The following is a 15,922-nucleotide window of genomic DNA, read 5'->3' on the forward strand; positions in this document are numbered from 1 at the left end:
ATGCAAACATTTGTTTTTCGGTTAACTTTTTATTTAGTTTATTATTAAGTTCTTGAATATATTTATGAATATTTTAAAGAAACTGTAAGGGTTGTAATGTAAATGGGAAATTTATATGTTTTACGTGACTTACGTTTGACTAATCGTATTTGTGTTAAATTATGGGAAAATCCCCTTTGACGTCACTATACGTTTTTCAATTGACGTCGCTTTTCATTGGTTAATTGAAACTAATTACAGACTTCCGTCAACAGGAACATGCCACTGTGAGCAGCGAGAAACTGAAGATTTGATAAAATGGACAGTCATATGAGCAATGATTTCTTGATGAATTATTCAGAGGTATTTTCACTTGATTGAGAGTATTCGGATCACATATTTATTTGTTAAACACAGTGAAAGATAGAAATGTAGATGGAAAAACCGAAGAAATTCTGGACCATTTCATAAATTCAACCTCCGACGTTCCCTGTCAGTCACAACGTCCTCCTTATTGACTTGTGCTTGAAGTGCACTTAATTATGTTTACAAATATTACCTTTTCATTGATAAAATTTCTACGATATGGTGGTGCATTGAAACGTGAAAACATTATTAGACTCTATACGAAATTCTCAAATGCCATTTCTTTTTTTGTTGATTTTGCTTTCTGTCTGTGTGTGTTCACTGTTGGTAAAATATGCATTTAAAAGGCTATATGCCGTAATATGAACAATATGATATCAATAAAAAATTGCGTCTAGGCTTTCATACTTTTTTTTTGCTTTTATATCACTTTCAGAAGTTAGCACTCCTTCCTTTCTGTCTACTCCTGCGCCACTGACTGAGGTCTCGTGCATTATTCTCAATTTCAATTTATTAAACTTTATTTTCAAATACTTTAACGTGTGATTTAATAATATATGTTAATTTTAAAACTTAATTGATAAACTCGTGATTATACTAAATCCATCAACACCCAATGATGTAAAAGCACTTGTTTCTTTTATGATTTGTCAGAGAGTCATTAGAACTGATCACGAGGAAAGGAGACCAATGTCTGTTATTAATATATATATGTGTATTTGTTATTGCTGAGTTTTTGTTATTTTTGTTTTTGGATTGAAAGCCATCAACCAGTATCGCGGCCACCTTCCTGTTGCATATAGATGTCTATTTGGCATTGTTTGACTTGAAAACCACCAACCAGTATCGCGGCCACCTTCCTGGTGCATCTAGATGTGTATTTGGCATCGCCGCATTATCTGGCTTGAAAACCACCAACCAGTCTCGCTGTCGACTTTCTGCTGCATCTAGATGTGTATTTGGCATTGCCGCATTGTCTTGCTTGAAAACCATCAACCAGTCTCGCTGTCAACTTTCTGCTGCATCTAGATGTGTATTTGGCTAATGGTCTGGCTTGAAAGCCACCAACCAGTATCGCTGCCATCTTCCAGCTGCATCTAGATGTGTATTTAGCTTGCTTTGGTTTGAAAGCCATCCATCAGTCACGCTGCAACCTTCTTGCTGCATCTAAATGTGTATTTGGCTTGATCTGGTTTGCAACTTTCCTGCTATATCTAGATGTGTATTTGGATTGGTCTGGTTTGAAAGCCATCAACCAGTCTCGTCGCCACCTTTCTGCTGCATCTAGATGTGCATTTGACATGATTTGCTCTTTTAAGCCATCAACTATTCTTGCTGCCACCTTGCAGCATCCAGTGTATTTGGCTTGGTCTTGTTTGAAAGCCACCAACCAGTATTGCTGCCACCTTCCTGCTGCATATAGATGTGTATTTGGCATGGTCTGGTCTGAAAGCCACCAACCAATATTCCGGCCACCTTTCTGTACCATCTAAATGTGTATTTGGCTTAATCTGGCTTGAAAGCCACCAACCTGTCTCGCTGTCGACTTTTTTTTTCTGCATCTAGATGTGTATTTGGCTTGGTCTGGCTTCAAAGTCAACAACCACACTGTAAAAATTGTGCTTAGAATGTAAAGGTGTTGCAAGACATATGTGCTTATAGGAAAGTGTTTAATTTCAAAGCATAAAAATTGAAATATGTTTTGGCTCTCAGCATTTCGCACTATAGGCGTGTTGCTACATGCTAACTTGACATGTTTAGCTATTTCGTCAAGTATATAAAGCTTAACGTGTTTTAATTCTAAGCACTTTCAATATTTTAACACTTTCCTAAACACGTTTAGAATTACAACACATTTAGATCAAAGACAGCATTATCACGTGAAAATTTTGAGCGGGAAGAAAAAACAAAGAACCCGAAATCAAAGGCCACTTTATTTACTACTGACCATAACTGACCGTAACTTGACTGTTTCAGAAAGGTAAGGAGTTATGATTATGCTATCTTTTATTTTGTACTGCTAATTTTGATGATTATTGACAAATATAAGCATTGTTTATGTAACGGACCCTATGTTCCGTCAGTTACTTTGTTCCGGCGGAACTTTTCAACTAGTTTATATTTCGTTCCGATGGAACTTTCCAACTAGTTGTTTTATTCCGAGTGCAGTCGAAAAGTTCCGGAACAAAGTAGCTAATTGAAAAGTCCCGGAACAATGTAGCTAGTTGAATAGTTCTGGCGAAACAGAACAACTAGTTGCATCGTTCCGAATATACCATATTTCGTCCTTTTTGTAGAAAGAGAGGGAGGAATGAGTATCAGTATATATATATAAGAGCAAATCATTAATTTACAAGAATACCCAACGCACTGAAAGGGGTTTCTTTGGGGAGAAATATGAAAAAAGGGGCATGGAGCTTTATTTTTGGGGACATAATGAAACTGGATTTAAAATCAAATTCAAATTAAAATGTACTGAGGGGGAAGAACAAACTCCCCAGCAAAATTTAAGGTGTATTTCATAGCTCACATAAAACGGGATAGGTTGTATTATCATGCAAATTTAGTATTCATAGTACGCTCAAGAGAGGGAAAAATACCCCCCCCCCCCTTTTTTTTCCTCATATGGGTCATTGCATCAATTTTCCAAATAGGACTTTGTGCCTGGTTGATAAGTTCCGTTGGAACTTTAGTGCTAGTTGGTTAGTTCCGGTTTTGACTAATTTGGCAAAAAGGTACTTTCTAACTAGTTGATATGTTCCGTTTGAACTTTTCAACTAGTCACTTTGTTCCGGTGGAACTTTTAAACCAGAGGAAGAACAAAGTAACTAGTTCACAAGTTCCTCCGGAACTTTTCGGCTAGTTAGTTACCTTAATACCTTAACTCTGTATCTTTACCCCCTTCAAAAAAGAACCACACAGTTTCTGTGTGTTGAACAGGTGCTTTGGGTGGCGGTGCTCATCATTATTAGTTCTTTCCGCCCGGAACTTTCCAACGTCCAACAAAAAATAATTTACATTTACAAATATACTACCGTGTAGTTAATTCAGACAAAAAAGGGGGTGGGGTACCATCTCACGAAACAAGTGCGTGTAGAAGCTTTTATTGTTCAAACTATCTTGTGTAAAGCTATTAAGAGTTGTCAAATGTTCTATCATGCAAGTTTTCGATTATTTTTAATTTATGTGCTGGGAAAAGGGGTTTGTTAGGATATTTTTTTTTCGGTACCCCTCGTCAGATAACTACACGTAAGTTATGTAACATGAAGGGTAGCGGCCCCTACTGAATCTTACCAGGATAAGGTGCATCATTTGCATATCCAGCGTCATTTTGAGTTCATTGTTTTCGTAAGTACTCTCGAGAGGAACAATAAACACTTTTCTTCAAAATAAATAGATGATACTTGTTTAAATCAATAGTTAGATGAGGTTTTGCTTTTCTTATAATAATTTTATATACATGTTTTGTTTTATTCTAGATTGGTGAGAGAAGTGTATAGTAAATTGTCATTTATCTTGACCTACTATAAGTGGAGATAAGAGCAGTGACAAATCTGTTGCCAGGTGAGAATCAGAAGTGTATTTGATTTTTTAGAATGCCAATATATATATTTGAACAAATGAATAATAATTTATTGTGTTAAGCATGGCCATAGGTTTTATACTAAAGAGTATATATCAATTACCATCAGTTAATGTATGCTTTTATGCCACCTTGGTCTAAACGTTGTTATCAGGATCATAAATCCTGCTTTTACTTTTCGGTGATATAGTTCGTATACTTATATTTTAATATTTATTCTACTTAGTTGCTTATCTTTTTTTCTATATTCCAGGCCTGTGACCAGCAGTTGAGTAGTAAGAAAGGAAAAGCTCCATGATTTATTGTCCAGTAAAATGAAAATATCACAAATTGTTTTGTTGGATGGGATGTTGAAGTAGAAGAGAGGGACGAATGATACCAGAGGGACAGTCAAACTCATAAATCGAAAACAAACTGACAACGCCATGGCTAAAAATGAAAAAGACAAACATGAAAACAATGGTACACATGACACAACATAGAAAACTAAAGAACAAGCAACACAAACCCCACCATAAACTAGGAGTGGTCATTGACAATTTTCTGTACATGTACATATTATGTTCAAATTGATTGTGTTTTATGATTAACTGGAAATAAATGATAACATAAATTCCTTTGTTAATCATGTTGTTATTTTGTTTTAAAGCTAGGTATGGAAACCTGTTCTATTGATTATCTTTCATAAGAGTTTGACAGTCTAGCCTTCCGAAAAAATAGTTAAATTTAGGCCGAATCAAGTAATCCCACACTAAATGATAAGCATGTTTCGCCATGGATCTTTATGGTCTAAACATGTTTACATTCAAAACACTTCACAGCTGAACGTGTTTCCAGACAAAACACTTCACAACTAAACATGTTTCAAGACAAAACACTTCACAGATAAACATGTTTCCAGACAAAACACTTCACAACTAAACATGTTTCAAGACAAAACACTTCACAGATAAACATGTTTCCAGACAAAACACTTCACAGCTAAACATGGTAACAGTCTAAGCACTTTTCAGCTAAACGTGTTTCTGGTCTAAACACTCTACAGATAAACATGTTTACAGTCTAAGCACTTTAAAGCTTGATACGTTAAGGCTGTTACCACATTAAATATTAAACATGTTTAAATTTAAAACATATTAAAAATCGGTTTCATAAATGTGTTTAGGAAAGTGTTTAGGCTCTAAACACAATTTTTAGAGTGCAGTATCGCTGCCATCTTCCAGCTGCGTCTAGATGTGTATTTGACTTGCTTTGGTTTGAAAGCCATCAGCCAGTCACACTGCAACCTTTCTGCTGCATCTAGATGTGTATTTGGCTTGGTTTGGTTTGCAACTTTCCTGCTGCATCTACATGTAGATATGAATTTAGCTTGGTATGGTTTGAAAGCCATTAACCATTCTCGCTGTCACCTTCCTGCAGCATCCAGATGGGCCTTGGCAGATGTGTATTTAGCTTGGTTTGGTTTGAAAGCCACCAAACAGTATCGCTGCCACCTTCCTGCTGCATATAGATGTGTATTTGGCACGGTCTGGTCTGAAAGCCACCAACCAATATCGCGGAAACCTTTCTGTACCATCTAAATGTGTATTTGGCTTAATCTGGTTTGAAGGCTATCAACCGGTATCGCGGCCATCTTTCTATTGTATCCAGATGTGTATTTTGTATGCCCTGGTTGGAAAGCCATCAACCAGTCTAGCTGCCACCCTCCTGCTGCATCTTGATGTGTATTTGGCTTGGTCTGCTCTAGTTAGAAAGCCATCAACCAGTCTCGCTTTCACCTTTCTGCTGCATCTAGATGTGTATTTGGCTTGGTCTGGCTTGAAAGCCACCAACCAGTATCGCTGCCACTTTTCTGCTGCATCTAAAAGTGTATTTGGCTTGGTTTGGCTTGAAAGCTACCAACCAGTATCGCTGCTATCTTCCTGCTGCATCCAGATGTACATTGGCATGACATGGTTTGAAAGCTATCAACCAGTATCGCAGCCATCCCTTTGCTGCATCAATGTGAGTACTAGTATTTGGTATGATCTGGTATGAAAGCCATCAACCAAACTAGTCGCTACCTTCCTGTTGCATCTAGATATGTATTTGCCTATTTGGCATGGTCTGGTTTGGAGACCATCAACTAAACTCGGCGCCACCTTCTTGTTGCATCTAGAAAGTATATCAGGCCTGGTATGTTCTTTAAGCCATCAGAAACAGTTTGTTGCTTCTAGGTGTGTATTTGTCATTATCTGGTTTGAAAGCCATCAACAAGTCTCGCTGCCACTTTTCGCTGTTTTAAGATGTGTATTTGGCATGATCTGGTTTGAAAGCCATGCATCAACCGATGCATAAAGCATCGCAGTCATTGTAAGATCTAATTAGTCTGTAGGTGATAATAGTACTCAGTATAATACTATTATCAGCAAACAGTCAACACTCACTGAGTGTTAGTTTTTTTCGATGATTTCGGAAATTCAAGGCCGTGTAGGTGATTAGTTTATAATTATCAGGATTACCCACATCATCCATTTGGAAAAAAATTGACGTCCGGATAGTGACGATACTGAGTGAGATGACCACTGATGATGAGGATGATGATTATCGTTATTGTTATTGACTAATATCAGAGGGAAGACAGACAACTGCTAAATCAAACCAAGATCAAATCACCGAACTTTTCCACTAACTCGTCCCTCTTTCTAACCACTCATTTAAACAACCTCGCCCCAACTACGAAAATGAATAAATGTCTGCCAACCCGCCCCAACTATGAAAGATTGGCTAATCCACACTATTTCACCACCAGCTCATAGAAAAAATACCAACAATTGTCATACAAATTAAAAAAAAAGTGTAATGCATGATCATTGAAATTGAATTATGCTTTCATAAGTTGGCGAGTTGGTAGACAATTTAATTCTGTTTTCATTAGTGGGGCGAGTTGGTGAAAAAATGTGGCGATATGATCTGGAACGAGCTGTCATAAATTCGTATCTGTATAAGAAGTCCCTGTTATTATTATAAATTCTCTTCTAAATCTATTTTGTCCTTAAATGTAAGAATATTTTAATTATACCGTCGATTCATTGTGTCACTGTCAATTTTTAACATTACCCTACAAAATTATTTTGTAACTCTTTTTATTAAAGGTAGAAAGAGTTCTAGTCAACAATTTTCCAGAGCAATGCCTACCACCTGACTACGTTCTTCAACAGTTTGGTCATGTAAACAACGAGGAAATTTTATTTGAAGATGTGATTCTTGTACCTACACATTCTAGCTTGGTTGATTTACCATTCAGAATGAGTATGGAGGATGTAGAAGGACTGTATGAGGTAAGGAGAATATTGACCTACTTTGACGGGCACCTGTCAGCCTGCAGAACGTTGAATTTTTACAGTTGACTGGATAACAATTCAGTACATCGAGAACTAAAGATGTAATTCAAAAGAATTTATCAACCAACCATGAACGTATTAATTACTAACTTTTCCATTCTACCTATGAACGAATTTCTCCATTTTAATGACAATCAGACAATATTTAAAATTGATCAACATCTAGCTTCCTTGCCGTCTGCTACATGCACATGTATATGACACAGGTCAGACAAAAATAAGGCGACATTATCAACCTAAATCAGTTACCAAACTAATAAACATATTCAAATTTATTACAGATTTGATGGACTTTTATGCAAAAGTATTTATATTTCGCAGGAAATGTGTATATCCTTTTCAGTATGTTAATTAGGTACATTAAATTCAAACTGTCTACAAAAAAAGACTACTCAAACGAGACTCAAACTTTCATTATGTTCATAAGAGACAAATACATGATATAAATGTATTATATATGTCTCTGCTTTGAAATACCACTTAGACTGTTAGAGGATGTGACCATTTTCATTGGGGGGGGGGGGGGGGGGGGGGGGTAGACTTCTAAAATGAATATCTTGATCTGGAAAAAAGATAATCTTACAAACTTTAGACAAAATGAAAGTGATTTTACTGCATCACAAGCTGCATGAAAAATAATTGTCATGTGTAGTAAAAGATTAAAATGAATGCTCAGTATGCATACATGTAACATCCTCCTGTCCTTACTGTCCTATCATGTCTATATTGTGGCTTGATTAATTGTTGCTTGAAAGAGATCAATGAAGGATAAACAACTTATTCAAATAGTTTGGGGGTGGGGAGTAAAAATTTTTGCAAGTTTTGTTTAATTGACATCGATTTTACATGTATCCTTAATGGTCAATCAATTTTTCCCAAATTAAGTTAGTAGGGGGGTCAATGAAAAAACTGTGTGAATTAAGTTTTTTTTATCCTACATTGAACTTTTGATGTCTTCCCTTACCCTAATTTATAATAGATATCTCTTTGAATGAAGCACTTTAAAAAAAATATGAGAGGAAATTAATTCACGTTACCCCGCAAAAGATCAGTCATCTAAATGTAGGTTAGACAAGATTTCAGTGTCTGATATGTGTTTTGTGCTTTAATGGGGTTGAATGAAGAACATGAATAAATTTAACGAAATATACAATGTATTGTGTATGATGCAATAGCAATTGCTATTAAACATGTATTGGTGTATACACTGTGTGTTTAGCACGTCCAGAAGTAAAACATATTTTTTTTCTGTACATGTGTGCTATGGATTATCATGATTATTATTTATTGAATACCTATTTTCATGGATAAGTGGGAACTATTGATTTAAATATTTATACAACCTTTTACAAATTTTCTATATGACTGTGAGTGGGAAGAATATAAAATAATTGTGCAGAGATATTGAAAAAAATGGTTATCAAAGATACAAATTGCAAAATAATTCAACATGTAAAATGTAAATAAACAAATTCAGCTATTCCCTCTTTTCATTATGGAATGTAAAGTTTTTAAACATTATGCAATGAGTTGATATCAAATTTTATTTTTAAGAATTTAAAATCCCCATCAAAGGTGGATTTAGGGGGTTTTGTAAGAAAAAAAATGGTTGCTTATATAGGGAATCACTGAAGAATTACTGCAGAGTTCCCCCCTCTTACGCTGTCAGTGGGCCCCCATTTCTGGATCAGCCACTGCCAATGATAATTTAGGTTCTAAGAATGACAGATTTGGTTCTGCATCATTTGACATTTATGTTTCTTTGATTTTATTTTCAGATACATTTTTTCCAAACACCTTTTCTGCATATTTTTTTTGATTACGCTGAAGATGGATGAACATATTAAACTTTTACTAATTATTATTTCCTTCCTGTTGTCACATCAAGCATGTCAAGTCTGGCAGAGTTTATTTTTAAATTAAAAGTATTTTTTTACATTGTTTTAAGCAAACATCTCTGGACATTATTTTAAGTCACCACGTTTTTGCAGCCACTGGGCTGACACTAACTTTTTGTATACATTTTATTGGTCTATAGAAGAAGTCCTTACAAGGTCTGATATTTATTTTACAAGCCTAGGCTGCTGGCTAGCCATCAAGCATTGAGATGTAGTGTTCTCCACAGACATTTCATTTACCATCCTGTTAAACAGGGAAATTTAAAATACCATCTTGTTTCTAAAAACTACAGCATCAGGATTCACATTCGTAACACAATCTATAAGAAAACCAATTCAGATAGCTTCACATTCTAGCAATATAGCATCACATTACTATGGGGAGAACACTGATGATTGTATATATATGTCAGTATCATGAATGGTTAAAAAAATCATAAATTTGCAGAAATTATGTGTGTGACAATATTGATCATCAGTCCAGTTTTTGAATTATTTAAAATTTTAACAAATATATATACAATTTATAATATGTATTGGTGACTTAGGATTACTGAAAAGAATTATCTTATATAAAGTGGTCATTAAAACACATGTCAAAAGACAGTGTTCATTTTTCTTGTTGACTTTGTATTTGATTTGTTGTCTGTTTGAATGTATTTATATTTTTTTTTCGAGTTAGATTTGTTTCTTAAGTTCTCTGTGAACTTGAAATATTTTATAAAAATGAAGAACTGAGGAGTTATTTAATTGTGTGGGAACCAATATTTGTGGAATGAGGAAACCTTGAATTGTCAAAGATACGTTATTTAATGGTTTTGCCAAAATCTGTATACAACCTTATAATTAGAAAATAAGTGATTTGTGGAACATTTAAATTCTCGGTTCACCTGCACCAAAGAAATCCATGAAAATTGATATCCAACGAATTATGATGAATCCGCAGTAATTATATTTTTTTATATTCTGTCAGTACATGTATGCTACATTTGTACATGTACATGTAGTATGTTGTAACAAATGTCTTTTTAATGAAGAGTTTGTTTATGCGCCATGACATTTCAGAGGTACATACATTTATAAATAACCTGAAGTAAGTTGAAGGGTATAAAAAAATTAAATACCCAGATTATTTATAATAACAACCTCAGGGTGGGCTGGATGGATCACTGGACACTGGTTAATTAGTCGCTCAGTGGACAATTATAATTATATGGTCAAAGATCAATAATTTAATGTGAAAAAAATGAAAATAAGGTACTACCTTAGTCCATAATTTTGGTAAACTTCTAGCTGTTTAAAATGATTAACTAAAAGCATGGGATAAAATTAGGTTACTGAGCCCCTGCCAGTTTTCATCCCAGCAATAAAACTACCTTAAGGCTTTGGAAACCAATTAAATTGACAAGTGTATAATTTGAGCATAGAAACTATTCATTACAGGTTTATAAAATTTCATTTGCAATGTAACTTTAAGTTGTTTAAAATTCAATACTACATTTTCTAAATGTGGCTATATTAAGCACGAATTTTTAAACTGAAATTAACACCCATTCACAATACTGTTTTTGATACACATAATGACATATGGACAAGAACAAACAATTTTTATACCAAATAATCCGTTTATTATAGTAGGATTATGTTTAAAATGCATGCAGCATGGCTACAAATTATTTCCATTTGAAATCAATAACATGATTTTGGAGTGATCTCCCTTTATCCACATGTTGCTGCAATGCACATTTGACCATTCCAGCAAACACACATATTTTGTCTCTTCTGTGATGAATTTTCTGCAAAAGGGGAATATTGATAGTAAACATCTCTTTTCCAGTAGCAATGATATTATTACAGAAGTGTTGTAAAGTGTTTGGCTGTCTTGCTCCTGGCAATCTGATAAAAATCAAACCTCTCACTTGCTATCATTACTTATCCATGCCACATATCAAAAACAGAGCACTGAGAGGTTTTATTCTAATCAGACTATATTAATGAATTCACTTAATTATATTTTTGCTATTCTGTCAGTACATGTAGTATGTTGTAACAAATATCTTTTTAATGAAGAGTTTGTTTATGTGCCATGACATTTTAGAAGTACATACATTTATATATTATCTTAAGTAAGTTGAAGGGTATAAAGAAATTAAATACCCAGATTATTTATAATAACAACCTTAGAGTTTATTTAACTTAAAAGGGCTGGATGGATCACTGGACACTGGTTAATTAGTCGCTCAGTGGACAATTAAAATTTTATGGTCAAAGATCAAAATTTTAATGAAAAAAATAGTAAGGTATTTTTGTGCACTACCCTAGTCCATAATTTTCGTTAACTTCTATTACTGATTAACTAAAAGCATGAAGAAAAAAAAAATAGGCTCCTGAGCCCCAGCCAGTTTTCATACCAGCAATAAAACTGAACATGTACCTTAAGGCTTTGGAAACAAATTAAGTTGACAATAGTATAATTTTAAGCATAGAAACTATTCATAACAGGTTTATAAAATTTCAATTGCAATGTAACTTTAAGGTGTTTAAAATTCAAAACTTTTTTTACATGTGGCTATATTAAGCACGAATTAACTAAAGTTGGCATCAATTCACAATACTGCTTTTGATACACATACATGTATTAGTAAAGAATATTGTTTTTTACCAAATAATCTGTTTTTAAAAGGATTATGTTTGAAACGCATGTTTTTTTTCAAGGCTACAAATTATTTCCATTTGAAATCAATAACATGATTTTGGATTTATCTCCCTTTGTCCACATGAGCTGTATGCACATTTGACCATTCTATCAAACACAAGTTTTGACTTTTCTGAATTTTCCACTGATAGTATATATCTATGAATTTCCCTTGACTACGCTCATAGGGAAATACCCAAAAATTGTACCCCAAGAGGGAAATTCCAAACACTTCTTTTTTTTAACAATATTTTTTACATATTTTTTTTATTTTTTTATTTTTTTTATTTTTTATCAATTTCAGTATAAAGACAATATACGTATAGTGTCTTGAAATATGAAATTTATTTTTATGAGGCTTAGAAACAGGGGAAAATGCTCCGGTAAAACCTCGGATTTTTCCCCCGTTTCTAAGCCTCATACAAATAAATTTCATATTTCAAGACACTATACGTATACATGTATTTTCTAATTATCTGATTGTAGCAGTTTAAGATCTGTCACTTATCTACTTAATGTTTGCTACATACATGCACATGATGTATGTGTACGCTGATACTTTTGACATTAATGCAATTAGGCCAAATGAAGATGTATTGTGTGGTTCTGGTTTCCCCAACCACCTAATGTTAACCTCTTTGCACTTGTCGTTACCCGTCTCATAAAAATCAAAACTTCAAATTGTGATGGACTCTATTTTTAATTCAATGAACAGAAAGATTGAAATGATTCCTATATAACATTTGAGTTCAATAGCAAAATTAAACATTTTTTTTCTCAGTGACTGCAGGGCAAATTAAAGCTTCTTTATATTTGGTACCAATTCAAGTCTCATATAACAATATGTACCTAGTAGCCATAATGCGTGAAACATTTATAAAGCATGAAAAATCATAAAAAGTGAATGTAACTTATCTTCTTCCCTGTGTGGATATAAAACAAAATCAGAAAATGAAATTGTGTGGCTTATTATATGGAGTCAAAGCCAGTCCTTGATTTCTGCTTACTCACATCTGTTTTTCTTCTTCCGCATTCTTTTACTCAAAAGCAAGAGCAGGAATATAATCAAGGGAGCAGTAGCTCATAGAATATGTTATTTTTTTACATCCTCTATTTCCTGTGTCACTAAACTGTAATGGCATGTCTTAGGTCATTCTTGTAAACTATAATGACAGGTCTTAGGTCATTCTTGTAAACTCTAATGACAGGTCTTAGGTCACTCTTGTAAACTATAATGACAGGTCTTAGGTCATTCTTGTAAACTCTAATGACAGGTCTTAGGTCACTCTTGTAAACTGTAATGACATGTCTTAGGTCACTCTTGTAAACTCTAATGACATGTCTTAGGTCACTCTTGTAAACTCTAATGACATGTCTTAGGTCACTCTTGTAAACTATAATGACATGTCTTAGGTCACTCTTGTAAACTCTAATGACATGTCTTAGGTCACTCTTGTAAACTCTAATGACATGTCTTAGGTCATTCTTGTAAACTCTAATGACAGGTCAATGATTCTTGTAAACTATAATGACACATCTAAGGTCACTCTGGTAAACTATAATGACATGTCTAAGGTCATTCTTGTAAACTCTAATGACAGGTCTTAGGTCACTCTTGTAAACTCTAATGACATGTCTTAGGTCACTCTTGTAAACTCTAATGACAGGTCAATGATTCTTGTAAACTATAATGACACATCTAAGGTCACTCTGGTAAACTATAATGACATGTCTTAGGTCATTCTTGTAAACTCTAATGACATGTCTTAGGTCATTCTTGTAAACTCTAATGACAGGTCTTAGGTCACTCTTGTAAACTCTAATGACAGGTCTTAGGTCACTCTTGTAAACTCTAATGACATGTCTTAGGTCATTCTTGTAAACTCTAATGACAGGTCTTAGGTCACTCTTGTAAACTCTAATGACATGTCTTAGGTCACTCTTGTAAGCTCTAATGACATGTCTTAGGTCATTCTTGTAAACTCTAATGACAGGTCAATGATTCTTGTAAACTATAATGACACATCTAAGGTCACTCTGGTAAACTATAATGACATGTCTTAGGTCATTCTTGTAAACTCTAATGACAGGTCTTAGGTCATTCTTGTAAACTCTAATGACATGTCTTAGGTCATTCTTGTAAACTCTAATGACAGGTCAATGATTCTTGTAAACTATAATGACACATCTAAGGTCACTCTGGTAAACTATAATGACATGTCTTAGGTCATTCTTGTAAACTCTAATGACAGGTCTTAGGTCATTCTTGTAAACTCTAATGACATGTCTTAGGTCATTCTTGTAAACTCTAATGACAGGTCAATGATTCTTGTAAACTATAATGACACATCTAAGGTCACTCTGGTAAACTATAATGACATGTCTTAGGTCATTCTTGTAAACTCTAATGACAGGTCTTAGGTCATTCTTGTAAACTCTAATGACATGTCTTAGGTCATTCTTGTAAACTCTAATGACAGGTCAATGATTCTTGTAAACTATAATGACACATCTAAGGTCACTCTGGTAAACTATAATGACATGTCTTAGGTCATTCTTGTAAACTCTAATGACAGGTCTTAGGTCATTCTTGTAAACTCTAATGACATGTCTTAGGTCATTCTTGTAAACTCTAATGACAGGTCAATGATTCTTGTAAACTATAATGACACATCTAAGGTCACTCTGGTAAACTATAATGACATGTCTTAGGTCATTCTTGTAAACTCTAATGACAGGTCTTAGGTCATTCTTGTAAACTCTAATGACATGTCTTAGGTCACTCTTGTAAACTCTAATGACAGGTCAATGATTCTTGTAAACTATAATGACACATCTAAGGTCACTCTGGTAAACTATAATGACATGTCTTGGGTCAAGCCTGTACTCTATAATGGTATTACTAATATACACAAATATACTTGGCTTGCTATCACTGTCATATGAAATACTTGAGAGAAATACTCATTAATGACTACAGAGAAACAGTTTTCATCTCGCCTAGAGCATCTTAGCTGTGTTAATGACCTCATTTTTCCATTCCACTGGTTTCTGACTGGAGAGATCTAACTCATCTAAGCAGTTTTCCTCTCACCCAGAGCACCTAATCTTTGTCATAAAATGATGGCCTCATTTTTCCATTCTAGTGTTCAAGTTTTATATTATAAGGCCTTTTGGTACCATTAAAACATTTAATCCCGCTGCAACTGTTTGCACCTGTCCTAAGTCACGAATCTGATGTTCAGTGGTTGTCATCTGTTTATGTGGTTCATTAGTGTTTCTCGTTTCTCGTTTTTATATAGATTAGACCCGACGTTGGTTTTCCCGTTTGAATGGTTTTACACTAGTAATTTTTGGGGCCCTTTATAGCTTGCTGTTTGGTGTGAGCCAAAGCTCTGTGTTGAAGGCCGTACCTTGACCTATGATGGTTTACTGTTATAAATTGTGACTTGGATGGAGAGTTGTCTCATTGGCACTCATACCACATCTACTTATATCTATTCTACAGTCAGTCTTCATAAAACGTCAGTGGGTAGTGGTAGCTTTCATTCCTCTTGAGAAGCTTATGTATCAAGCTGTACAATTGACACTACACTAATGAATAAGTATGTAACTTGTTGTCCACTAATTGACACATGGAAATGATACAGAGAGAATAATAATATTATTGACTTTGGTTCCCTATCAATTATTGTAGTAAATAAACAATCTGGTCAAAGTTATACCTAACTGTCCTGACATGTTGGGTGTTTATCAAGAAATTGGTTAAGTACTTGTGACCCTTGCAGTGAAAAAAATATATATGCAGAAACTGACATACATGTATGGAATTGATATAGAGAATATTAAAAACACAGTAAATGAAAACAAGTCTAGTAAATTTGAAATAGGCTATGCTTCTTATGCTTGTAAGCTGCAATTGTCTTTGTTAGTAAATCTGAGATTGAAGTACCCTGGTCTGAATTGCCCCTCATTTAGATTAATAGTGATTTTTATGCCCCAACTGTTAAGCAGACCG

General features: G+C 34.3%; 1 protein-coding gene across 1 annotated transcript in view; it reads left to right on the forward strand.

Annotated features, from left to right (window-relative positions):
- The first annotated feature begins 254 nt into the window (after positions 1-254).
- The window catches only part of LOC139523445 (vitamin D3 receptor B-like), a 79,857-nt gene continuing 64,189 nt past the window's right edge, over positions 255-15,922 (forward strand). Inside the window, exons 1-2 of the mRNA XM_071317492.1 lie at positions 255-342; positions 7,063-7,248. Coding sequence (XP_071173593.1) covers positions 298-342; positions 7,063-7,248 — 231 coding nt within the window. The 5' untranslated portion in view covers positions 255-297. The remainder of the gene's footprint in view (positions 343-7,062; positions 7,249-15,922) is intronic.

This window comes from Mytilus edulis, chromosome 5 (assembly GCF_963676685.1).
Source record: "Mytilus edulis chromosome 5, xbMytEdul2.2, whole genome shotgun sequence".
Classification (NCBI taxonomy): domain Eukaryota; kingdom Metazoa; phylum Mollusca; class Bivalvia; order Mytilida; family Mytilidae; genus Mytilus; species Mytilus edulis.